Source organism: Uloborus diversus, chromosome 2 (assembly GCF_026930045.1).
Source record: "Uloborus diversus isolate 005 chromosome 2, Udiv.v.3.1, whole genome shotgun sequence".
Lineage (NCBI taxonomy): Eukaryota > Metazoa > Arthropoda > Arachnida > Araneae > Uloboridae > Uloborus > Uloborus diversus.
In genome coordinates, this window is record NC_072732.1 from 171122218 (window position 1) to 171148617 (window position 26400).

Consider the following 26400-nt stretch of genomic DNA (forward strand, 5'->3'; position numbering starts at 1 on the left):
TTACTGCATTTTCAAGACAAGATAGAAAACGGTTTCAGGACTTGTAATGTGCATTGTTGATACAGATGTCTTAGTTTAAGCAATATCTTATTTTTTTTCCTTGTCAAACATTAAGTTTGGATAAACTTTGGATTGCTTTTGGAACTAAAAACAACAACTAATTCATTACAGTTCATGCAATATATCTAGCTATTGGAAAAGAAAAGGAAATGAAAGGCTTTACCAGGATTTCATGCCTTCATAGGTTTTGTGACAGTATTCCTAGCTTCACTGGTAAGTCCAAAAAATCAACTTTGAAAGCATCGATGATATTGAAAAAAGCAACCGTGGCTTTTGATTAATTTTGCAACCTCAAAGTTCTATACCGAGGGAAATTTTTGACATTTTTGAAAGTTAAATAGTAGTACTACCGTTCTGTTTCTCTAGCTTAATTATAATGATGCAAGGAAAGACATGCTTATGACAAAAAATCGGCCACTTGAAAGTTTGCCAGCTACAACGGGTGTCTTACAGCAGCAAATATTGCGTAGTATTCTAGGCTGGACATATTTGGGGACAAGCTCACAAACATATCATACGTGCACCATCTCCAAGTGAATAGGGTTGGATGACAGCTGAAATGGTCGGAGTTACCGGAAATTCCTGATTCATGCACTGAGCTCAAAAACTGCACCTGCAAAATCTGCGAGAACAAGTGCAGTTGCAGAAGCGTCGTTGGTCTGTCTTGTACACTACTATACAAAAATTAATGCAAAAATGAAGCAGTGTTTGATTAACGACATAGTACTAATATTTTTGAACATATTTGCATTTAAAATTTATCCTATTTTGAAATTGAGCACGAATTCTCCTGTGTAAGTAACAAAATTATGTTTAAAAAAAAACACAAATGATCATTCTGCTTATTTTCAACATACAAAATGAAATCTGTGACCTGAAAAACCTATAATTCGATATAAAAACCTCTTTTGTAGAACATATATTAAAAAAACTCTGATATGGGTAGCCATTTTGAAAAACGCCGCCATCTTGGATTTAAACAGTTTTTGAAAGTGCCTCTGGGTCTTAATTTCATTTAATAGTCATAAACAACATTCCTACCAAGTGGTATCTTCTTATCATAATTTGCAGTTTTCCATCGGTTAGCTCCCCAGCTATCTGGTCAATCAAATGAAATAAGCAGAGCTTTTTCTTTATGAGCTAATAAATTAGAGATTTTTGTGAGCGGTTTTTCTTTAACTCTCTCAGGCCAGAAGGTAAACATTCTGAGCAGAGTGCGGGTGGATTTCGTTAAAGCCTACTTGGCTGAGAAAAAGTTAAATTCTAGATGGACACAAAGTCATTATGTCTTTAAAGGGGAAACGGTTTTTTTTTACTCGATATCTTATAATTAATTCATGTACGTTTGTGCTTTTGGTGCAGAAGAAATTATTTAGGGCATTTACTGTTTTCTTTAAAGTACAAAAAAATAAGAGTACTTACCTCCAACATTTAAATTCGAAATGACTGGAGCATCCTCTGGGGGAAAAAACATATGCATAAGTTAGAAAATTTACAAATAAAATAAAGTTAAAAGACTTTTATACTCTAAATCTACCGACTCCGTAAGAGGTAACTTTTCAGGAGGCAAGCCCGTCATTTCAAAGTTTTCGGGGGAGAAAGGGGGGGGGGGCAAATTGTATGTACTCGATCCATTTCATAAGAGAAATATATCAAAATGCAAGTAAGATTCATAATTTAGGACATTTGATGCTAGAACCAGGTAAGTCCAGACTCGTAAGACCAACAAATAACATTAGTGGTCAATAGAAACTGTGTTATCTTTCCCACATTATTTGCTACAAAGCAGAGGTCTACATGTTACATTTGTGTTCCGTTGTTGCGCCAGTCGGAACATCTATGATGTCCACACACGCAAAAAGAATTTAAAAAAAATAATAAAGTTAAAAACTTGGACTTACTTGGTCCTTGCACCGAGACCCTCAATTACATTATGTTTTTAAAATCCAGGGGAAGTAAATTCGTTCCTCTAATCGCCCAAATGACGGGCCTGTCAGGTGGCTATAAAGACCTGTTAGTTTTATTGCACGTTGTGTAGTTAACGGGCTTTAACATAACGAATTTCTCTATTCGTAGTTAAAAATGGAGTTACGTGTTTTTCTTCTGTAGTAATTTCAAGTAATGAAAGGTAAGGAAAAAAAAACTTTTGAAAATAATTGCATTTAGTTGGTTTGCATTTTAAGCCATCGATTTTCTATGCTCTTTTAGAAACTTGGTTGACCGAGAAACAGAAAAATTTATTAGGAGAATAAAACATAGAAATCGTTAATATAATTTTACCACCAAAATCGGGTTAATTTAATAACCAAGATTATTTTATGCAATAGTCTTAGTTGCAGAAAAGTCAGTGACAAATTGTTCAAATGCTTTAAATTTTGCAAAAAGCAGTAACAATAATATTAAAATATTTCAGCAGAAATTCTCAAAGCTTTCTCTTTGTTAAGCAAAAGAAAATTATGATATTTCCTTTTAAAAGCTAAATGCTTTCTTATTTTTTAACACTCTATAAGTCTCAAGAGCAAAAAGAGAGATTGTAACGTCTGTGAATGTAAGAACACTTCTTTAATAGGAGATAAGACTTAAAAAAAAAAAAAAAAAAAAAAAAAAAACTTCGCAACTAGAGACGTACCGAGTAGCACTTTGGCCGAGTAGCCGAGTACCGAGTACTCGGCCTTTCACTACTCGGCCGAGTACCGAGTTACCGAGTACTCGGCCTTTCACTACTCGGCCGAGTACCGAGTTACCGAGTACTCGGCCTTTCACTACTCGGCCGAGTTACCAAGTTCCAATTATGTTTTAAGAAGAACCAACGACACACATGTGATGAATTTTGAACTTATTGGAATAGTAGTATAGGCCTCCTTGTCCATATAATAGTTTTTAAAACTAAATTCCTGCTAAAATTCAACTAAGCATTATATAAACAATTTTGTTTGTGTCAAAAAATTTACACAAAAATTATTTTTTAAATTAAAATAAATAAATAAAAGGTATGATTATTCAAGTTGGAATTAAAACAAATTTATACCAATCATAGTTTTAGTCCGCCAAACAATAAATAATTTTAATACAACAAATGTGCAGGAACACTGCAGACACGTGTTTCTGCCCCCCCCTTACAAGGAATGTATTTTTCAGTGCATAACATGTGAGCTAAAGAATGTAAAGACATTCGACAAAAAAACCCGACTTTTGTCGGATGCCTTTAAATCCACGAGCTCCCATTTTGTGCATTGAAAAAGGAATTCCCTGTAACGCCAAAACACGTGTCTGCAGTGTTCCTGTACTGTGCTTTTGACGTTGTTTTATTTCCTTTTATTTTTTAAGCAAAGGTATTTTTATATTTTTTATAACTAATTTAGGTTTGTAGCAAAAATCCATTTTTAATATAAAAATTCCATATTTTCTATACTAACCTTTTTTGCATAATTTTTAATAAATAAGTTTTATTAACCTTGGGGACATTAAAATAAAGATTCCATTGAAGCATTACCAACTTCATTATTCTCAAAATTTAAATTTGACTTATAAATTTTAATTGTAAATGATTTTAGAACATAATGCTTTCTCTTTTTTTATAAATTTTAGTATCTGCCATGGACAATATTCATTTTTTTGCAACTACTCGGTATTCGCCGAGTATCTGATCAGAATTCGGCCGAGTACCGATTACTCGGCAAATTGGCCGAGTAGGCCGAGTACCGAGTTGTTACCGAGTACTCGGTACGTCTCTATTCGCAACGCAATGTTTTTCATCGCATTTAAAATAAATTTTATGAAATTAACAAAATTATTTGAATTTTGAAGTCTTGAATTCAAATTATTCAAAATTTTATGAAATTAACAAAGTGAATTTGAATTTTGAATTTAAGTTATGCTTTCTCTATCACGAATTGCGATAGGACCCTACTCTTTGAGTTTCTTGTTTCTACAAACGGCTTCTATCGCAATCATAATTGTGGAATACATAATTGGAATTGATGATGTCGAATTTCAAATATTGCCACGGGATGGATGCTTACGGCTGGATGTTAGATGTATCGCATAAAAGAAACTATCTATATTTTTATTTTAGCTGCGGAGAAGAAAGGGCATTTTCGCTTATGAATAATTTGTGGACTAGTTAAAAATGTAGTTTTGAAAGGCTTAGTTCTTAAAGCAGCATAGATAGTAAGTGCATGACATGTTGCATAGGTTTCATTCCTATTTAAAATCAGCTCCAATTGTGTTTAAGAAAATTTATGCATTAAAAATATAGTTCTGTAAGAGTTATTTTTTAAGTGCTCATTTCTGTTATAAGCACTAACTAAAAAAATATGAGACTATTTTTAAAAACACCTGGCAGATTTTTTATTTGTCCAATTTTGAGTAAGAATGGTCAAATTATGCATCCCTTTCATGTCACTCATTTTAAAATACGATTGTTAACACACTAAATATGGATATCATTATTTAATTTGTTGTTATAAAATATTTATTGATTGCTAGAAGAAAAAAAAGATCATGTGTACTTACCAGACAATGGCAGGAGTTGAGCCAAAATAGCTGAAATAATATAATTGATCTATTAGCAATAACATTATGAGCAAGTACAGGGTCTGTATAAAAAGTAATGAGACTGAGCTGTATTCAAAGAATTTATTGCAGTTATTAATACTTACACCTAAAATTCTTCAAAAAGTAAGACCCTTGGCCTAGCACACACTTAGCCCAACGAGTCTTCTAAGCTTTGAAGGCTGCTTTGTAGCCTGCTTCCAGAATGTCCCATAAAAGTCTTGTACCAGCGCTTTCACGGCCTCCAGAGTTCCATTGGGATGCAATTTTAGTGATATTTTCATCTTCGGAAATAGAAATAAGTCGGCTGGAGCTAAATAGTGGCTGTAGCCGTGCTAGGGAAGCGTAGCGATATCATTATTGATCAGAAAATCTTGGAGGATGAAGCATGTGTTTCCAGCATTTCTCAAGTTTTCAGCGATGATGCTGTGAACTGTCATTTTATCAAATCCAACTTCATCTGCAATTATTATCACACATAGCCGGCGGTTCGAATTGAACACAACGTGCACACGTTCCACATTTGCGTACGTTCTGCTGGTTGACGGACATCCTGTTTGAGATTCATCCTTGACGCTCTCCTGGCCATCTTTGAAACACTTGTGCCACCGAAACATATTTGCCTTTAACGAGCAATTATCCCTGAACTCTTGCTTACGCATCTCTAAAGCCTCTGAAGCCGATTTACCAAGTTCCACATAAAACTTAATCATGTAACGCTGCTCAAATGTTCTTTGCATTTTGGAACTGGAACCGACGTTTGCAACAGTGGTACACAATAACGACGATGCTGCCCGAACAAAGACTCCCAGGCGACTGCGGATCGGAGTTAGTCCCACCCTTGGTCCCACCAGTAACCCCTTACACTTACCTAACCAGTTTGTGCGCACTTGAGAGGCACTGTCGCATCAGGAAAAATGCGTCTCATTACTTATTATACAAACCATGTATTTAAGCTGAGGCAAGGATGAATTAGATAAAAAAGTTGTCGTCCGTAACGCAATTTACTGAGCTTTCAGATTCAAATTATTTAACCCCAAATTGAAACCAAATCAAACTGTTAAGTTCACTGAAACCTTTCTCATCAGAACAGTCCGTTTACTAACCATGATCATTATAACTGTGTTTTTTCCCTTCGTCTGTAAATAGCACTTAGATGCATTCACGCAGCATTTGTGAAATTGTCTTCTGTTCTTGAAAATGCTAATAGTTCAACTAGCTTAACTTTTACATTTGAGTTTGATAAAATACGTTAAAAAAAATGTAATCAATTATGAAGTTGTGAGTATATCATGCAGAACGACATAGAATTATATTAATTTTAAATAAGTTACTGGGGGTATCACTGATGTAGGATCTTATATATATAGTAACGCATCAAGTAATTAAAATTGCCTGATCCGTACGTCATCTCAAGCAATCAGTGATTGATTCTTATTAATATTATTACTATTATTATTAAACGCAAAATAGCGCATTCGAACCATTCAAAAGTAAACTTAGATTTGTAATTTGATGATTTTAATCGGAAAAATGTCAACGAAACTTGTGTGCATGAAATTTTTTGAGCTATACCCGACAGTTCAGAAATTTTTTCTCGGTTGGAGCAGTGGCCTTCCACCCTATTTTAATAAATGGACAAATTTTTATAATGGAAGTGATTGTGGACCCCAGTGATCAAGTGGGAGACAATGTGAGGCCTTAAAATAAGTTTCCGTTTAGTTTGAAAAAGCAAGTTTTGCAAGTGGCCGCAGGTTGAAGATCACTGTGTCGGGACAAACGAGTAGCTTACGTGTTTGGTCTCAAATAGGGTTATTTCAGTTGGAGAAGGGAAGATAAGTTAAACTCTTCTTGAACAACAAATTAAACACTCACCAAAGTTATAGCTGCACAATTTTGTGAGGTCAAAGTTCTGTGGTGACAAACAGAACGGGCAGTTCATTGGGTTCGGGCAGGCTTCTTTGACAACTAACGATTCGCTTGCTGGCACCATATAGTTGTAGGATGCTACCAGGTCCGAATCTTGCGCTGGAGGAAGAGAGATGGGGGGTGGAAGATTGCAATCGGGCAGCATTATCAGTTCATTGTCCACGGGAAGAGGGAAGACGTAGAATCCTTGGCTGAGTTGCAGATGAGTGGGTCCCTTGCTCCAGTCGGGTCCAACACGGGACAAGATAATGCTGTATGCAGGACCTAAAAAATCAGAACTGTTCCTTTACTTCAAATTTGCTATGTTATGGTATTTAATATGAGTAAAATTTGACATTTATTAAAAGGAAAATATGTACACAAAAATATTCGTCATTTTCCGACGTCAGACAATACACGGAGAAAAATTTTTATAGAGAAACACAAATATGACCATAGATATCATTTATAGTGCTTAAACAATATTGAAAACCATCAACAAAGCGTAAAATAGATAACGGAGCAGAGAATGGACCTACCCATATTCAGCACCGGACACCTGCAGGTGGTTGGCACGTAGGCATCTATTTTCCAAAATTTCTCTACTGGAGAGGATGTTTTGGAAACATCGAATAAAATCGAAAGTTGTTCTCTTAAGCAAGCATTCGCTGAAGGGGAACAGAAAAAAAAATTAAATATGTCTTAATTTAACATTAATAAACATTTCTTTATAACAGTTATGTAAAACATACTTCAAGTCTTGTCATACAATAATTCCGTATTTAATAGCATAGTAGACAATATTCGAAATCCATCGAATGTGGTCCCAATGCCTTTAAAGTTAATTATCTGAGCATTGCATTCAACATCTAATTCCTTGTCATCTCTCAATTGTGATGCCTTAAAGTGGATCATTATGACATGAAACTTTGACGTTTCAGTGACTTTTAACTTGAACATATAGTAAATAATGTAAAATTTCTTAACTTGCATTTTTGTCTGTAAACAAACAAACTATTCATTCTTATGTGTGCAAACATTTCCAGCAAATGAATTGGTTAAGATATATTTTTACTTATCTTAAAAATCAAACTCAAAGGGGTTAAAAGGCACTCGTCACTATTATCTGAAACTGAAGGGAATGCACCTTTTGTTTTAAATGCTCCTATTAACTTATGTTCTTAGATCTGTAGCAGAAAAATAGTCAAGATAAATTATTTCAACTTTTTTCAAATTATTTTCATTATGCCAGTATATCCTCAAATTTATTAAATACTATTTTAACATATATTTGAAATTACTAATTACGCCGTACTTTAATTAAGAGAACTTAATATTATATTTCCACTAATAATTAAAATAGCTGATTGTTTACACAATTAACAAAATTATTATGTACTTTGATATTAAATTGGCCTCGATTTTTAAATATTAAAAGTTTATTTATTTATTTTTTTTTCTTTTTTATTTCCGTGAACAAGGCATTCTTTAATTTTTTTTTATTTATGAGTAAAATAATTGGAACTTAGCTGGATCATTGTTCATGGTTACTTCTAGTAGATAACACTTTCATGTAAGAATGAAAAAAAAAGAAAACAAAAGGTTTCGAAATTGGAACATATTTGCGTTGAAAAGTTACGTTTTCTGGAGAATGACCCATAAGTACCTCTTCGTTTTGTATACTAGTGACTAGAGGAAACTTTTCGTCTGTCAGTCAAAGAAAACAGGACTAAATAGCCTTAACAACTTTCTTTTGAATATATTGTTCATTTGAAAACAATTGTAGTTTTTGCTATACGGTATAGGTTCATAATTGAGAGTTGACGTGTTAGCAATCATCAAATGGGTAGGCAAGAGGAGGGTGGAACCCTCTAGTTTGATACATAAAAGTTCTTACATGGGATTGAATTCCTTGCGGTGAAAGATTTAGCTGGAACCACTGAAATAAATGAAAACAATTAATATTATTACAGAGATATTTATTGCAATTTCTTAATTAGAAGTCAAAATAAAACTCACCCTCTATTCTGTAACCTCCTGCGGTTTCTGTAAAAGAAAAAATTTAGTCTAAGATTTTCAACTCCGAATTACAAAGTATTTTTATTTTTCACATAAAATTTCATCAGTAAATGAGACATTTTAGAAATATACTTAACAACTATTTCATAGCAAAGCGTTGGTATTTATTTTTTAATTTAATAATTTTTTGATACAGATGAAGTTTGGTTCAGAAAACTTAAAATAACCAAATATCATATTGGAATAGTGGTGTAACTTTTGAGGAAGATTTTAAACGGAATCACAATTTTCTCATCTAACTTATTACTTAATTTCAGCTTTACATTTTGTAAATTTTGAGCAACTGATTCAAAAAATCAGTAAATTACATATAACAGCTGTATCAATTTAAAACTAAAATTAAGGATAAATAATTAAGGATAATTTTAATAATATTTTAGGAAATTGAACTTACGTATGACATCAGCAACAGGTGGAGCGTATTTTGTTGTGCCAAATCTCAAATTTCTTGTGCCTAGTTTTAAAAGAAAGGACAATGAAAACGCTTAAAATGGAAAAAAGCTTAGTAGTTTTAAAGAAAAGGTCTAGCGTTCTTTCAAATCTATATCCAAATTCAAAAATTAACCACACGTTTAGTCGTTAGCGTTAAATGTTCAGTTTAATCAAATTTCAAAAGAAAAAAAAATAGCCATTTTACTCTAATTTCCAACTAATAATAAAATTCGTTATTATTAGTTGGACAGAGAACTACAAATAGCTCAAAATAAAGGAAATTAGTTGGGTAAAACGCAAAAATAGAACATAATAAAAAAACTGTCATGCCATTTTTGAACGTTTTCTTTTCTCTCAACGGATCGCTAAAAAATCTCCCAATTGAAAATTCTTGCAACTAAAAAACTGAATTGCGACAGTGAGAAGCTAAGGGATGTAAGTGGACATTTTCAAGTTTTGAGTAAAATGCATTTAAATTCCTGATCTAGGTAGGCTTTCATTGAAAAGTTTTTCTAAATCATGCTGTATAGTAGCAATTACCGAGGCTATTAGTACTATCTCTTTCCCAAAATTTAGGAGGAGTTCTCCTACCAATTGTATTGGTTATCTCCAAATTTTCAATTTCTTGCACTTACATTCAAGGATGCCCTTATGCAAAATTTTAAGGCGAGGAGGGGGGGGGGGCTCAAAAATTTTCTCCATGGTTAAGCAGAATATTTTCTCCCATGGAAACCGATTTCAGTACAGATTAGAGACATTAAAATTTGACGTTTTTAATAACTTATTCATTAATGGCTGGAAAAGAAATGTTCATACATTTTTGCAAAGAAAAAAGCACTAAAAGCAAGGAAGTTCTGATTTCTAGGGGGGGGGGGTGCTTGAGCCCCCTTGCCCCCTATATGGGCGCCCTTGCTTACATCGCTTTGCTTCTTACTGCCTCAATTGTAGATTTGTAAAGTAATATTAGTCGCATCAAAGTTGTGATTAAGATAGATAACAGAGTGTAGTTTTTGATGCTCGATGTTTAAAACATGACTTTCCTTGGCGTTCGTTCATTTCCCTTGGTGAATATGAAAAGATTTTTAAAATAGTAATAAATAGATGAAATACAACGCCAGCTCAATCAATTCCAGCCGAGGACTGTAGTTTCGTGCTTATTAGCACTAAACAGCCCGGTATAGGACTAACTGAGCTGGAGGTGGAAAACCTCTTAAGAAAGTCAAGAGTGCCAAACAAACTGGTAGCTAACATAGAACCAGCACTGACCAGATGACCAGACGAGTGACCGAAACAATGGTTCGGTTCAACTCGAATATTGCAGGCAAGGCAAGTATATTCAGTAAGTTACCGCCCTATAGCCAGGGCTAAGACAGAAATACATGAAATACACCGCCAGCTCATGTATTTCTGTCTTAGCCCTGGCTATAGGGCGGTAACTTACTGAATATACTTGCCTTGCCTGCAATATTCGAGTTGAACCGAACCATTGTTTCGGTCACTCGTCTGGTCAGTGCTGGTTCTATGTTAGCTACCAGTTTGTTTGGCACTCTTGGCTTTTCTTAAGAGGTTTTCCACCTCCAGCTCAGTTAGTCCTATGCCGGGCTGATGAGTGCTAATAAGCACGAAACTGCAGTCCTCGGCTAAAATTGACTGAGCTGGCGGTGTATTTCATGTATTTCTGCCTTAGCCCTGGCTATAGGGCGGTAACTTACTGAATAGTAATAAATAGGTTCGACAGTGTCTTAAATGTAAGAAAATAATTTAACTTAACCCGAGTTAAGCAAAATATATAGCAACAAGTATAGCAATAAGTAAATTTACATACCATCCTCTGGGTGAGTAAGGCCTATTGCTGCCAAGACAGCTGTAAGAAAGAAAAGCTTTAGTTATTCGGGAAGTAATTAGTAATATCGTGTTTGACACGTTCCCTATCATTTTCATTGGATTAAAGTGTTTTGAGGTGAACTTTTTATGCTAGAGCTTTGAAATTCCGATGCGCAATCTTTTTGTGTAACGGAGGTGACGCAATAGTTTTTTAATTGTCAAAAACAATGGAAAACAATTGGTAGTAATTATGCAGTTAGCTTTGTTACTAAATTTAATAAATTAAGTTCAAGGCTGAATTTAAGCATGAATTTGTAAGTTTTGGGCATTTTAAACGTTTTAAAAAATGAAGGTTTTCGAAGATTTCTTTGATTCAAGTCAAGTCATCAGTTTAAAAGCCTACTCCACATTGCTTTCGTTCAGCCTTGAAATTAGTTTTGAAAACATTTATAAACAAAATTAACTTTATATAAAATAGTGTGATTTTTCATTGTTTTTACAATAATTAAAAATAGTATTTCGGGTATTGTTTAGCTTTTTCGTTGTTTATAATCTGTTTTCTTCAAGAAAATATGCAATTTTGTTATGAATATGCCTACGTCAGGCTCTGGAAGAACAAGAACGTGGCGCGTGAGAGGAGACGTGAGAGTGAAGTGACAATTTAGAACGTAAATATGAAAAGATATAAGTTTCACCGCTATCGTGTGTCTTGACGACACACATTTTTGAAAACCCATTTGTCTTTCTTTTTATCGTATTATATTTAAGCACCTCTAAGGACGATAAGCATTTGTTCATATGAAAAAAACGGTTTTATTCGGTTTTAACGACTTAGAACTAACAGTATTCGTTTACAATTTCACAGTACTTGTTTGTGGTAAAATAATTCTCTCTCGAAGGGAAAAAAATGCAGAAAGCATTTTTGGCCCATTCCACGGAAAACGTAATTTTGTCCCGCACGTGACGCTTCACATATTTCATAAAAAATGATAATTTAAAAGGATGATGAACAATATTTTGTTGCTTAAGAAATCACAAACGCATGTGTGACTTCTTGAGCAAAAACTTTCTTCAAAAATTATTTCTTTTTTTATGAAATATAGGAACCGTCACGTGCGAGACAAAATGACCATTTTCAATGGAATAGGCATATACGTATTTTTTTTCAATGGTTTAAATAACTATTTCTGAACTAACGAGATATGTTTCCTTTACGTTGGAACCATAGCGTTCAAAGTCCACAATTTGTTTCGTCATTAATAGAGCAAAAATATTACCCCTAATTCATTAAAATGTTAAGAGATATGACAAAATGTTAATGAAATTTAAGCGTATTTTTGTCCCGCACGTGACGGTGGAATGTCCCTTTTATTTGCATTGTTGGTAAATAATAGTTTTTTTGCCTGTTACATTAAACTGAAGATTAATTGTCACATAGGACAAACTAAGAGCAATTGGGAAAATCTGATTTGTAATCATTAATACGTATTTTTTAAACGGGAACTTCATTTGAACTTTCCTATTATTGACTACTCAGAAAGATTGATCATTATTCTTACTTTCAACCCGGACGTAGTAAGGGGGCAAATTTTCTGTTTTATTGGACTGGCTAGTTACATGGCCCTTTCCTTGAGTATCTACGCGGAAACAAAACACACAAACTTGATTTTTATGTCGCAATTCACCGTAAGTTCAGCCCTATTTTTCGCCATAAAAAAGTTAACATTCTGTCACGAATTCAATGATTTTGAAAAATTATCCAGATAACTTTGAAACAAAAAAAATTTGTTATATGAGCGATGCAATTACAACAAAAAAGTAAACTTTCGTTTGTAATATATTAAGTCATAAAACCATCCAAAATTATATGATAATTTAAAAATGTACAAACTTATGATTTATTGTTCTATTCAAGAGTTTAAAGAATCTCAATTTGCTCTGTAGTTACGTTAAGAGCTTTGGTATTACAATTACGCAATTTTTTCTTGCTGTTGATTATACATTTCTTCTCGCGAAACGATTCGAAAGAATTTTCGCAACAGATGAAACCCTTCTTTGGCCCAAATTGAAAAAAAGATACAACGTTCTCTGTAAGCTTTCAGGAAGCAATTTTTTAACATATTTCGACGGAATCCGTTAGAGAGCAGCTTCAAGTACTGTATACCAAGCAGTTTGATAGCTCGCCGCAAGGAGCAACGCTATTGGTTTTGTGGTCCTTGTGCTGACATGAGTTTTCGTAACCTCTCAGACTTTTACATGCAGAAGCAGTTCTATATCAGCTAAGAGTTTGTAAGTTCCATGTTTAGGGACGCTATTCAATGCTTTATGTAGCAACATAGTTGTATTTCTCATTTCTGTTAAGGTGTTTATTTTAAAAAAAATCACAATTACAGCATATTTCCTCACCAAAAAATTACTATCTACTTTGGCCCAGTAAAAAAACTTGGGGGGAAAAAAAAAAGTCAGAAAGATTCGGAAAAGAAAAGAAGAGCAAAAAGTAGAGCTCTTAACAGGAAAAACACAGGGAAAAACCAGGAATTCTCAGCAACGGATTAAGAAAGCGATTACAGACTCAACTCCTCAAGGCACATGGCTTTTATTATGAACTAGTGGTACTCGCACGGCTTTGCTAATAGAATATTGGCTATACAATTGGCTAATAGAAAATTAAAAGGTCTTTCGGTTCGCCTGTATATTTACAAATAATGTATGGTGAATTTTATCGCCAATTAGCTTATGCCCATTTTATGGTTCCACGTTATGGTAATTTCGTAATTTACTCGTCCATCTTATGATAATTTTGTTCTTAAAATCGGAATAGAAAAAGAACCACATCGAATTTTCGAAAAATTGCTTCGAAGTGCACACCCCCATGCTACAAACTAACTTTGTGCCAAATTTCATTAAAATCGGCCGAACGGTCTAGGCGCTATGCGCGTCACAGAGATCCAGACATCCAGACATCCTCCGGACAGAGAGACTTTCAGCTTTATTATTGGTAAAGATTATGTGAAAAGAGGCTTAAAATTTTAATAGAAAATTAATAAAATCGAATTTTCGAAAACTCGCTTCGAGGTGCACACTCCCATGCTTCAAACTAATTGTGCGTCAAATTTCATGAAAATCGGCTGAACGGTCTAGGCGCTATGCGCGTCACAGAGATCCAGTCATCCATACAGAGAGACTTTCAGGTTTGTTATTTAAAAAGAAAAGAAAAAAAGAAAGATAAAGAAGTAAAGAAAAGAAAGACAAAAAAATATAATTTTCAGAACATTCTTTCCCATTTTATTAAATTTCTGTGAAAAATGTGCTTAAAATTGGAATAGAAAAAGAACCACATCGAATTTTCGAAAAATCGCTTCAAGGTGCACACCCCCATGTTACAAAATAACTTTGTGCCAAATTTCATGAAAATCGGCCAAACGGTCTAGACGCTATGTGCGTCACAGAGATTCAGACATCCAGATATCCTCCGGACAGAGAGACTTTCAGTTTTATTATTAGTAAAGAAAGAAGATAAAGATGAACTAAAAGTTGCAGGAGGTTTAGAAAATTTTGCCCTAGTTGCTTCTGTTTCTTACAGATTTTGTTAAATTTGTTGGAAAGTTTATGTAATTGTGTTATTGGAATGGTATGAGCTCAGGTTTTCAGGGATAGCTGTTTATGCGAGAGAAGAAGAAACTAATGTTGAGAGCAAATGAAACGAACCAAAAAGTTTTGGAAGTGGCCGAAAATTTAAGATGCATTGTTTTGCGAATGGTATTATCTTAATGAAGTTATTAAACCTCCAAAACTGATGAAAAGTGGACTGTTCTCCGTCGGTACTTTCTGAAACAAACTAGGTATGCACGCACATTTTTTAAAAAACTTTAATTTTCCTTAAAACAAACACGTGTGACTCAAATTTCTTGCAAAATGTATTTTTCTTTCGAATAGTTCGAGTTTTCCCTGTAAACACACGCATTTCTTTGGTTTTAATTAGTGGTTGGGTTTAAATAGGGAAAACTACTTTGGGGCAAAATAACCCAAACGTAAAGGTAATATTGACCCAAATAAAAAACAATTAAAAATGGTAATAATACTTTGAAACAAAGTGACAAGTATTCAAAAATTAAATTAAGAGAAGTCAAAATGCGTAAAAATGGTTTTCACAGCTTAGAAATATGAATCGTCACAAAATTATTGAAAAAAACTGAGAAAATTTCCAAAATCTGGGCTAAAGTAGTCCGTGTTTACGGTACTCATAAATTTCAATCTCGCTGTAACAAAAATTACCAAATAAAAGAAACTAAGCCATCAGTAACCATTTTAAGTTTGAAAAAAATTATCATAACAGTAAGACTTTCGTCGTTTTGAAAAGATTCTGCCAAACTTTCTATCAAAGGCTGTGTGATTCGTTTTTTTTTATTTTTTAAATAATAAAAAAAATAATAGAAAATGTAACATTTGATTTTTATTTAAAATTTTGGCAAAATTTTATTTATTTATTTTATTTTACTTATTTATTTATTTATTTATTTTTGGAAGAGCAGGGTCGAAAACATGGGATGAGTTGCGTTTTTCTTTATTTTGACTTATTTTCTCTCTTAAAAAAGTAATCTTAAAAAACATCCAGGCGCTGTTTTCATTTTCGCTGCCGACGTCATAAGTGAACAAGTCGCCAGGGTTACCAGAACAAAGTTTCAGGACATTATCAAACTTCCCCAAATGAATATTTTATTCAACTAACACTTATCGTTCCGATAATAATTGCCTTGCCCGCAGGGAAACAACCACGCGCTCCGATTCAAGATGGCTGTCTTCACTTGTGACGTTTCACAATGAAAAATTTTCTTTCAAAAATCTGACATTTGAAAAAATTCAAAAATTAAATGTTGGGAAAATTCAAGTATTTTCTGGATCTTTTTTTTTTTTGCTTATTCCATTAATTTTAGTGAATGCTGACTGAAAGTAGTACTTTTGACTGAAGGAAACACCCCCATTATAACTTTTAGACAATTCTTGAGTGCGAAAACTTTACTTTGTCAGCAATGAGTTTATGTCGATCCCCCGCCGCCCTTCCCCTAAAAGAAAAGCTTTGAACAACTTACCGAACTGAGATTCGCAGAACAGATTGCGGAAATTATGAGGTACTTCTGTCAAGCACTGTGGACAAGAATAATCATCTTCGAGACAGGCATCGTAAGAAGACGGTCCTGGAGCATAGTTCACGTATGCTGCTGGCGGTGGAGGAGGCGGTGGCGGAGGAGGTGGGGGTGGTGCATATGGTGCCGGCGGGGGAGGAGGCGGTGGTTTATAAGCGGGTGGAGGAGGAGGAGGGGGTGGTTTGTAAGCGGGTGGAGGTGGAGGTGGGGGTGGTTTATAAGCAGGTGGAGGAGGAGGAGGTGGTTTATAAGCAGGTGGAGGAGGTGGTGGGGGTTTATAAGCCGGTGGAGGAGGAGGTGGTGGTGGTTTATAAGCTGGTGGAGGCGGTGGTGGGGGTTTGTAAACTGGTGGAGGAGGTGGTGGTGGAGGTGCTGCATATGGAGCCGGTGGTGGAGGAGGAGGAGGTGGTGGCGGAGGTGCATATAGTGGAGGAGGTGGTGGTGGCGGAGGTGCATATGGTGGAGGAGGTGGTGGTGGTGGCGGAGGTGCATATGGTGGAGGAGGTGGTGGTGGTGGCGGAGGTGCATATGGTGCAGGAGGAGGTGGTGGTGGCGGAGGTGCATATGGTGGAGGAGGAGGTGGTGGTGGCGGAGGTGCATATGGTGCAGGAGGAGGCGGTGGTGGTGGCGGAAGTGCATATGGTGCAGGAGGAGGTGGTAGTGCATATGGAGGAGGAGGTGGTGGAGGAGCGTATGGAGCACAAGAAGGTAAAGGTCCTGGAGGAAGCGGGAGCAGAAAAAATCCTTCCGTCAGTTGAACGGCTCCGTTTAGTGGAAGAGGAATTGGTGCCAGACTTAAAGCTAATAGTCTTCCAGCAGCTGAAAATAGAAATTGTTTTATCATGTAACCATCTCGTACAAATATTAATGACTTCAAAATCAGTTTTCCAAATAGATCGTAACCAGACTTGGAGTTACGAGGGAATGTAATCGATTACGATTATGATTACAAGCATGAAAAAAGGGGATTACAATTATGATTACGATTATAATCATCTGACAAAACATGATTACGATTACAGCAGCGATAAAATCGTAATTATACTTATATCATTAATCGTAATTAGGCATATTAAAATCGTAATCGATTACGTTTTCTGCGTAATCGATTACTTTTTTAATATGCCAATTATGATTTTGATTGCAATTACAGACTTGTAATATAATGTATATATATATTACTTATTTGCATCAACGACGTGATTGTTGGAAATTATGATTTCTGATTTAATGTTATAGAGATAATTGTCACTACCGTGTAGTGTTAACTAAAAGATTATTTATTAATTTTTATATTTTGAATTATGGCACTGTTGCAAGAAAGGGGCAGCATATGAAAAATTAAAAAAAAATTAGATAGTTTAAAGTGCGTGTACATTACACAACGACTTATAAACTGCTCGACATTTTAGAGTTCATAATTTCTGAAAATAGTGTGGTAAATTTCAGCATTGTAGTCTCAACTATTTAGTATAACATCAGTTAATTTATTATGCAACTATTAATAAAAAGAACCTCGTAGGGTTCTTTATGCAAAAAAATCACAATGTAATAAAATATGTAGAAAGTGTAAATAAAAGATACGGAACTAAACAATTAAAAAAAAAAAAAGGAATTAAATGCATTTAAGTGTAATTATTGCTTCATAGATGTGTGTTTTCTTTCTCCATTCTTTGAGAAGTGAAAAAAATTCCATCAATCGTTGAACTGGAATTAGATGACTCAGAAATTGAAAAATACTTCTATAGTATTATTTTTAACAAACTGGTGCATAATGTGTGTTACATCCCTATAACTTTACAGAATCTTACAGGTTATTATGATCATTTTTTAAAGCTATTTGCATATGCTTTTCTTTCATTTTTGAATCAATTGCTTACGGAAGAAATTCTACTTTTACAAGTGCTAATAGGTTTTACCTAGCACTCGTAAAAAAAATATAATTTAGCATAATACGTTTCTTTATGATTTCCACTTTTTAGTCATAAAACATAAAAATCATGTTTTTTTTTCATAAATGAGTATTTTGTAATAATATTCATACATTAGTTGTAATGCAGCAGTGAATTGCAATTATTCTCACTTTAAAAAAGTAACCATAGAAAGATAAATTAAATTTCAAAATTTGTGTTAAAATAATTTATTGATACCAAAAACAATGTAAACAAATTTGATAAAATGTAGCAATGCAGACTTTTTTTTTGCATATACTGTTTGATATTTTGAACCGCAACCTTCCTCAAACTGCGCATGCGTCAGGTCGCTTCTGATTTTATCAAAATAGGGGAGACATTGATACTGTTTGACCACGGATTGTCTGTAATTTGGCAATCGGCCAAGTAAAGAAGATTCCATCTGAATGAATCTAACAGGGGAGAAGGGAAAATAAAACGATGGGATTTTGATGCACGCATTTCATAATGTCACTGGTGCCTTATTCATTTATTGCATTTTCAAAAATAAAATAAGGAGAAACAAAAATAGTTACCATGGAAACAACAAAAAGAATAGAAAATATTTTCGTTTCGTTCAGGAACGTAAAGGCAAAATGGTTAGCTCAAAACTTTGTTGTGAATAAATAAATCAATTCATTTTTGCCGTGAGAATATAGATCGAATATACTTAAGATTTAAAAAATGTTGCTGTGAGCAAATTTTGATTTTTACAAAACTGGGGCTAAATAATAGAAAGGCAAAAGTGCACATCTGTAACAAACCAACTAACACCCCTATAAACTAATAGATACGTACATTTCCGCCTATAAACTGGATATTAGTCTTGCCATTTAATCGATGGTCAGACAGTAAAAGAGATAACGAATGTGAGGGTTTTTTTTTTTTTTTTTGTTTTGTTTCCCGTTGGATTCGTTTATTAGAGGTGTTGGTTTGAGTTGAGGCTTTTTTTTTTTTTAAATTTATTCCCTTTCCTTATCGGTAAAGCAGAAATGCTATCATGGTGCATTATCTTCATCAAGCTCTCACCCCTTTTTAAAATAGAACCGTTCAATGGTGCTAGTCGCGGTTTTCGAGATCAGACAGTACTTATTAACTAAAGAGAATTTCAGCTGTTAACATATGAAACATAAATTTAAGATAAAACTATGCGAGAAATTATTTTGAAAACATACAAAAAAAAAAGAAATAATAAATTAAAATAAAATATTTACCAGGGTTTAGATTAGATGTCGTGTAGTAAAACATAAAGGGAACACATACAAACTGGTGTTTAAAGAATCACTGAAACACAAGTACAAATTCGCTTTTCTTTTGACAAATTCTTTTCTCAGTCGTTTACTTTCTCATGAAAATAAAAATAAAATAAAATAAAAAAAGCTTTTTGTTGCGCGAAGCTTTTGTATTTTTGATATCATTGTATTTTTATTGTTAAAATACGATTTTGAGGCGACAATGTGCTTTGCTTGTTTGCCTACCATTGACAGATGAAAAGGGAAATTGATGGATGACCAATTGTAAGTATTTGGGAAGACCCAAAAAAAGGCCTTGAGACGTTCTTGTCAAAGGCACCCACAGGCACTAACTACTTTAGATAGGCCTCGATTTATGACTCATTTGCAAGCAGAGACGGCACTGAATAGCTTGAAGTTGTTTTCTATGTCATTATTGAAGTATCTTATCTTTACATACAATAGTTAAAGGGCGGCTTAAATGTTTTCTCTTTCAGAAAGTTAAGATTACACAATTACAAGGCAAAACTACGATTTCCTTTACTTAGATTACAATTACGATTACGCAAAAAAAAGCCCGATTATGATTTTAATTACAGGAGTATCCCATTGACAGATTACGATTATGATTGTGATCACACAAAAATGTAATCAATTACTCAGATTACGATTACGTAATCGACAATTACTCCAAGCCTGATCGTAACCATAGTAATCAGCATTTAATTGAAATCAGGGTTCCCATCGTTCTTTAAGGTCTTTGAAAACTCATTGAATTTTATTTTGAAAACTAGGAACCCCGGAGAAATACATAATTTTTCCCATGGGTCTTTGAAAAATCTAAAAAGCACTTGATTATTCTGATGAGTCCTTGAAAATAAGTAAAAACTAATCATTTTCATCCTTTACAACTTTTATGAATTACAAATAAAACTTAGGCATTTTAGCTTTTTTTTTTCATATCAGTCCCGATTTTTTTCGCTTTTCGAAGTCTGATGTCATACACTGAAAAACTCGCTCATTTATCTACTTTTAAACTTTTTAAATTATTAATTTTGCGTTTACAAGTATTTTAAATTATTTTTATAGTTCATATTCTGAAGTAGAGGATTTCCACGTTTGTCGTTTTGCCACGCCCACTCGAAGACTTAAACCCACTTTTTAACTTAAAAGTATATCGATTTCAGGGGGGAAAATGGGCGAAAGAATGTAAGGCAATAATGACAGAAAAAAAATGCTGAAATACAAGAGTTTTAATTGCAAATTTATGCAGAAGTCAAAAAAGGTTGGAAGTTACTTAAACTCAGAATTTTCTTTCTGTCTTAAAATTTTTGCGATCATGTCAGTTAAATTGATAGTTAAATAGTTTTGCCTTATCAACCCTTTACATTCGTATCTAGGCATCATTCTTTGTTTTATCTTAATTCAATTTTAGCAAACTTTCAATCGGATAAGATAGTGATATACTATATATACTTAAACGTTTTACTGGTTGTCATTTTCAAAATTTATCAAGCCAGTTTACTTCATTTTTACAACAGTGTGCTTGAATTGAAATCTGTTATTTTTCAAGTGTGGGTAAAAGCAAGCAAAAATTAGTTGAAAATGCAGTGTTTCAAAGCATGAAACTGAATGCAGACGACTTTAAACGTATACAGGATGTCCAAAAAGTCCTTGACACATTTTAAAAAATTATTAAAACAACCAACAAATTGTAGTATGAATATGTGATTTGCCCCATAATACTTCACAGATTCAAGAATTTTTTTAGGGCATCGTAAAAAAAAAGAGAGAAAGAAAAAAAATGGGATAACTGCACCAGTAACAGACAATGGTGTAGTATCAGACAGTCATAAGTCTGGATTTAAATAATAAGAATTTTAGGAGGGTAAAACTCATGTTGCTGTGGCTTATGAGTATGGTGCCACCATCTAGTGTTATCAGAGTGAATTTTATGAGCCAGTTGGTATTTACAAGACAGTGGTGGAAGGTTATGAACAGCGACCACAAGGTCTGCCGGCATTTCATGTTCATTTGAATTTAATAAGGCTTTAGTTCTAAAAGTAAAGAATTTTTGCACATTTTGAAGAGAAAAAGGGATATTTGTCCAATACTCATCCTTTCTTCATCCTATCTTTACTTGGTATCATCATGTTTTTCGGTGTCTGTTACTAGGGGGGGGGGGTCGGACCTTTTTTCGAAATTGAACTAAGAAAAATAGAATTAACTAATTCAGTTAATCCAGAAGCAGCCAAACGTTAGATGAGATGTAATTGCATGAGAGAAAAATAGTTTAAAAAGTCTAAATAGATTAAAAGGCTCAGAAAATTGAGTTAACCTGAGAGCGATGTCTTAAGCATGTCTGCTACTGTGCCGTTACCCTAATAGTTTAAAAAACTTAATAAAAAAAATAAATAAAAACACGCTTTTGTATAGCATTATGAGCTAAAATATAAAAAATAATCTTTGGATATTAAGTTGGAAAAACAAACGTAATGTGAAGTGTTTAACAATTTTATTAACGAGAAAGCAATCCCTTTCATTACGAGAGTTCAACACTATTTAATAAGCTGAATAACAATAAGATGAACTTAATTCAACTTTATCTCTTTCATTCAGTAAGCAATTTAAATGAGAAAACTACGGGTTTATTTCACATATTAAAGAACTTCCACGAAAAGAACTTACCAGCTGCTAACAGCGCGCATGGGCACTTCTTAAGTACTACAAACGGTAGTATCGGTGGTGGTCCATAAGGTAGCACTTTGGGTACGATTGGCTGAACCAGTTTGAGGGCACCTTGGAGACAATCAACTGGTTTAGGCGCTGAAAATAGAAAAAAGAGCATTATTTTGTGCATAAAATGATTCAAAGATAAATCATTTAATTCTGCTATATATCGTAACATTCCCTGTTGGTCTATTAAAATGATCATGTAAAAAAGCGTTCATAAAACTTGTTTGAAACTCAAGCTGAGGTTTTCATCAACTTCCTAAATAGATGCGTTTCAAAATTTCTCTTAAATATGTTGTTGATTTTTAAAGTCATTGTAACTGATTTTTTTTTTCATTTTAATTTATTGAATGGGGTCGTTTCCGAAATTTTAAAATTATTTTTTTCTGAAAGAGCATGCTTTAAAACATAAGGATTTGACTTTTTTTTTTAAATAATTTGACAAAGTTTAGTATTTTTTAACAGCTATTTTAATTGGTGCGCAGATTCAATTTCATTTTTTACGTCTTTATACATGACATCACAAGTGATGAAATGCCATTCACAATGCCATTAGCGCAATATTTAATTTGCTTCTAAATTATCATAACCTGGAGACGCGGTAGACAACAAGCGTAAATATTCAGCGCGCCAGTGGAATGCGCACCTAAGTACATCACTTGTGACATCATAAAGACCACTCCTTGTTTGAAAAATCGGATGTTGAAAAAAATTAATTAAAAATTAAATGTTGGGGAAAATGGAAGTATTTTCTGGGTCTTTTTTTTTTTTGCTTATTCTATCAACTTCAGTGACTAAAAGTAGTACTTTTGACTGAAAAAACCCATTTTTAAAATAGTCACAAGTCTTTATGTATATCAAAACAAATTGCTTTGATGGACGGAAAAAAAAAATTCAATCAACAATACAATCTTACAATCTCTGTTATCGCTCACAGCTTCTACCCAATGGCAACTGACACTTTCTTTATGCTTATTTATATCTCGTAAAAGAAAACGTTTGTATTATTAGTCAATATGTATAAAATGATTTTTTTTAAGAAAAAGAACTTGCTAAACTTAACCTAAAATGAAACGCTAGTTTTAAAATACACTCATCGAAATAAATTCATTGGTTGTCAGCATCAGTTTGAACAAGATTTTTTAAAAATCGCTGTAGTAAATTTATACTGTCATGTTTGAGAATTTGAATTTCAGTTGAATAGGGATATAAAGCGAAAAAATACATTCGGTAAGAATACATTCAATTAAAATGGTATATGTGTGTACTCACCTCCAATAGAAATAACCACTTGCACATCATAATCATATTTTGATTCTGAAAGTAAAATGAACCAACATGTTATTAATCTGCAGTTACGCTTGAACACATTATTCAAGTTCAAAAAGAGGCAGTGACATTCTAACATTTGGAAGATAATTCGGTTTCTTTGTATAATATAGCGCGGTACTCGCACGGCTTTGCCCGTAGTAGAAAATTAAAATGTTATTTGGTTCGCCTTTACATTTACAAATAATAGATAATGAATTTCTCGCCAATAATTTTCTCGTCCACGTTATGATAATTTGCTCGTCCACGTTGTGGTAATTTGCTCTCCCATGTTATGATAATTTACACGTCCATGTTATGGTAATTTTCTCGGTAAAATGTTCTTAAAATTAGAATAGAAAAAGAACAAAATCGAGTTTTCGAAAAATTGCCTCGAGGTGCACACCCCCATGCTACAAACTAATTCTGCGCCAAATTTCATGAAAATCGGCCGAACGGTCTAGGCGCTATGCGCATCACAGACATCCACAGATCCAGACATTCAGCTTTATTATTAGTAAAGAAGATTTATACTAATTGATTTTTTAAACCAGGGCTGCGGAGTAGAAATCGGAGTCAAACTGATTTTTGGGGTAAAAGAGTCGGAGTTGGGAGTCGAAGGCTTAAGCTCCAAGAGTCGGAGTAGGAGTCCCTCATTTTCTCTCAAAGACCGTAATTCTGCCAGTGCTTTCGGAGTCGGAGTTGGACTGATTTTGAGGTAGAGGAGTCGGAGTCGAAGGTTCTAAGGTTCCCGAAGTCGGTCCCTTTTCCTCTGGTTCCACAGCCCTGCTTAAAACTAAAGGTGCAACCAGAGGGGATTTAAGGCCAATTCCATGATATAAAATCACGAGTTTAGTACAGGACGGAAACTCGGAGAACTTTTAAGATTTCGGTATCAGACGAAACTTTAAACTCCTAACATTTTTCTAAAACTTAAAGGCACAATATGATGTTTCTTGTTAACAATGTTAGCGTCATTACTTGATAAATAGTTTCGTATTGTTCACATAGCGTTATTGATCTAAACATTCAATTAGCGCATGCGTTAGCACAATGTAATATTTTCTGAGTAATTACAGAATGATACAGCATTATAACAGCTGTAACTATCTCCTCCTATAAAATGACCGAGTTGCTCTCTTGCATGAATAAAAAAAAAAAATTACTTTTGCACTGGAAATTAATTTAAAAAACAACTTAAGTTTAACTGTAATGAAGAATTAGTTTCCCTCCGCTTTGCTACGACTCCAGCACGAAGGTCATAATTTATTTTTTCCTTGATTTTAGGCTAGTACTATTAATATTCTACTTTAAACTGTCAAGAATAATAGCAGTCTAGTCTGCTAAGAATCAAACGGTGAAGTTGACACTGAAATATTTAACTTGAAGAAGTAGTTTTCGTAACTAATAACATTAACATTTTCCGGCCGATGTTTGTAATGAAGATTTAATACAACTATTTCGGAATTACAAGAAAACCTTATTCACTGCTACGTATATGCAGTAACTTAAAAACAATATTTGCAATTGTTCCCAGGGATTAATAAATTTTAAAAAAGTGATAAATTGATAATATTAAAATCATGAAACAATTAATTGAAAAAAAAAAAAAAACTTTATTTTGTGATACAACTTATCACAAAAATGCAAACTTTTTTTCTTTAAATTACTTACTTTTAATACTTATCACCGGGAAGTCTTTCGACAAATAGGGACCTGAAAAGAAATATTTTAGTTTTGTTTGTTGTTGTTGCTATAGATTTAGTGACATTCATATATCTTTGACATGCAAAGATATTTGCATGTCAAACACATGAATTTATATTTTAACTTTTTACTTATTTGATTTATTTAAAAAAAATTAACATACAATGCTAAAAATAATAAACTTAGTATATTCTTATGTAGAATTTTTTGTATGCTTTGTAATTAAAAAAAATAATAATAACCGTCCGCACAACTATTTTACTTAAACTTCTCCTATAAAATATAATGTGCTTTGGTTCACACGTTATAAAAAAATAATAATAATAATAATAATAAAACAATATAAAAAGTGTAATCGAGTAACGCTTCTGACGTCACCAACAATAAAACTCGCGCCATAGCATGATAATTTGAAAATATTTTTCGGTAATGTTTGACAGTCAGGGAAATTCTTTATTTTGACAAGGCTGAACTGGATCCCTTAACTTAACTGTTTTACTGGTAAGATTGACATTTTAGGAGAATGAAGAAACGAAAAAGTGGTCAACAATGAACGCTATATACTTGAGTTTAGGGCTCATCCACTACAGTAGGGTTAAAATTTCAACTATCAAATTATCACCAAGCAGGCAATTGCTTCGTCTAAATGTAGAAGCAATTTCCACCCGTCTTACCTTGACGGTCGATATTCTAGTATGATAATACTTATTATTTGGTGACACCGCGATTGTGTGATGTTGAGTTTTAAATAAAATGTTTCTTTTTTATTCAGTTTCTTTTTCCTTTCTATATTTTTATATAAAAGTTTGTAAAAAAGATGTTTCCATGAAATATTAAACAAAAACAAATTAATGTAAGAAAGCTTTTTCAAACGATTGTATTTTCAAAGAAATAATAATAAATGATTAGAAGTAATAAAAATATTTTTAGTCAAATAAGAGTTGCATTTGTGGGAGATTCAGTTTTTTCTATAATTTACGTATTTGTAGTTTTAAATAGCCCCCCCCCCCGATTTTTTCAGTAACACATTTTTGCTACCAAACTTTCAAGTGATTATACATTTTTGCGCTTAGAGTATAGTCGGTATAGTCAAAAGTCCTCGTGCAGTTGGGTGCGGGTTCGAATCCTGTCAGGGGTATGGAGTAAATCAAAGAAATTTCATTCCAATGATGGACACGCGCCAGGTGCGCACTTGTTAAAAGGTTTCGTGGCAAAGAAAAAGGCGGTGATAGACTGAGCCCCGAAGGAGGGTGAATTTAGAGATTTTGCAAGAATTGCAGGCAAATGAGTCGTTTGGGTTTTCCTTGCAATTCTGCCTTAGCCTCTACTACATTTAAGAGCTTTAAACTATGAAGGTTCCAAGTTATTAGTATACTGCCGTGGGCAGGTAGAGGGCAGTAACTGCACATTTTGCATTTTGTTTTTTTATTTTTCCAGTTTTGTCGTCTATTGTACGTTAGCTTTATT

General features: G+C 33.6%; 1 protein-coding gene across 2 annotated transcripts in view; it reads right to left on the reverse strand.

Moving 5' to 3' along the window:
• LOC129216142 (nascent polypeptide-associated complex subunit alpha, muscle-specific form-like) overlaps positions 1–26400 on the reverse strand; it is a 125802-nt gene that overhangs the window by 45676 nt on the left and 53726 nt on the right. For both annotated transcript variants that reach the window (XM_054850299.1, XM_054850298.1), the window contains exons 11-22: positions 24901–24942; positions 23191–23235; positions 21874–22011; positions 15948–16820; positions 10859–10897; positions 8996–9055; positions 8542–8568; positions 8420–8461; positions 7062–7190; positions 6490–6807; positions 4576–4605; positions 1483–1518 (exon numbers count right to left, since the gene is read on the reverse strand). In XM_054850299.1, the coding sequence (XP_054706274.1) occupies positions 1483–1518; positions 4576–4605; positions 6490–6807; positions 7062–7190; positions 8420–8461; positions 8542–8568; positions 8996–9055; positions 10859–10897; positions 15948–16820; positions 21874–22011; positions 23191–23235; positions 24901–24942 (1779 nt within the window). The remainder of the gene's footprint in view (positions 1–1482; positions 1519–4575; positions 4606–6489; positions 6808–7061; positions 7191–8419; positions 8462–8541; positions 8569–8995; positions 9056–10858; positions 10898–15947; positions 16821–21873; positions 22012–23190; positions 23236–24900; positions 24943–26400) is intronic.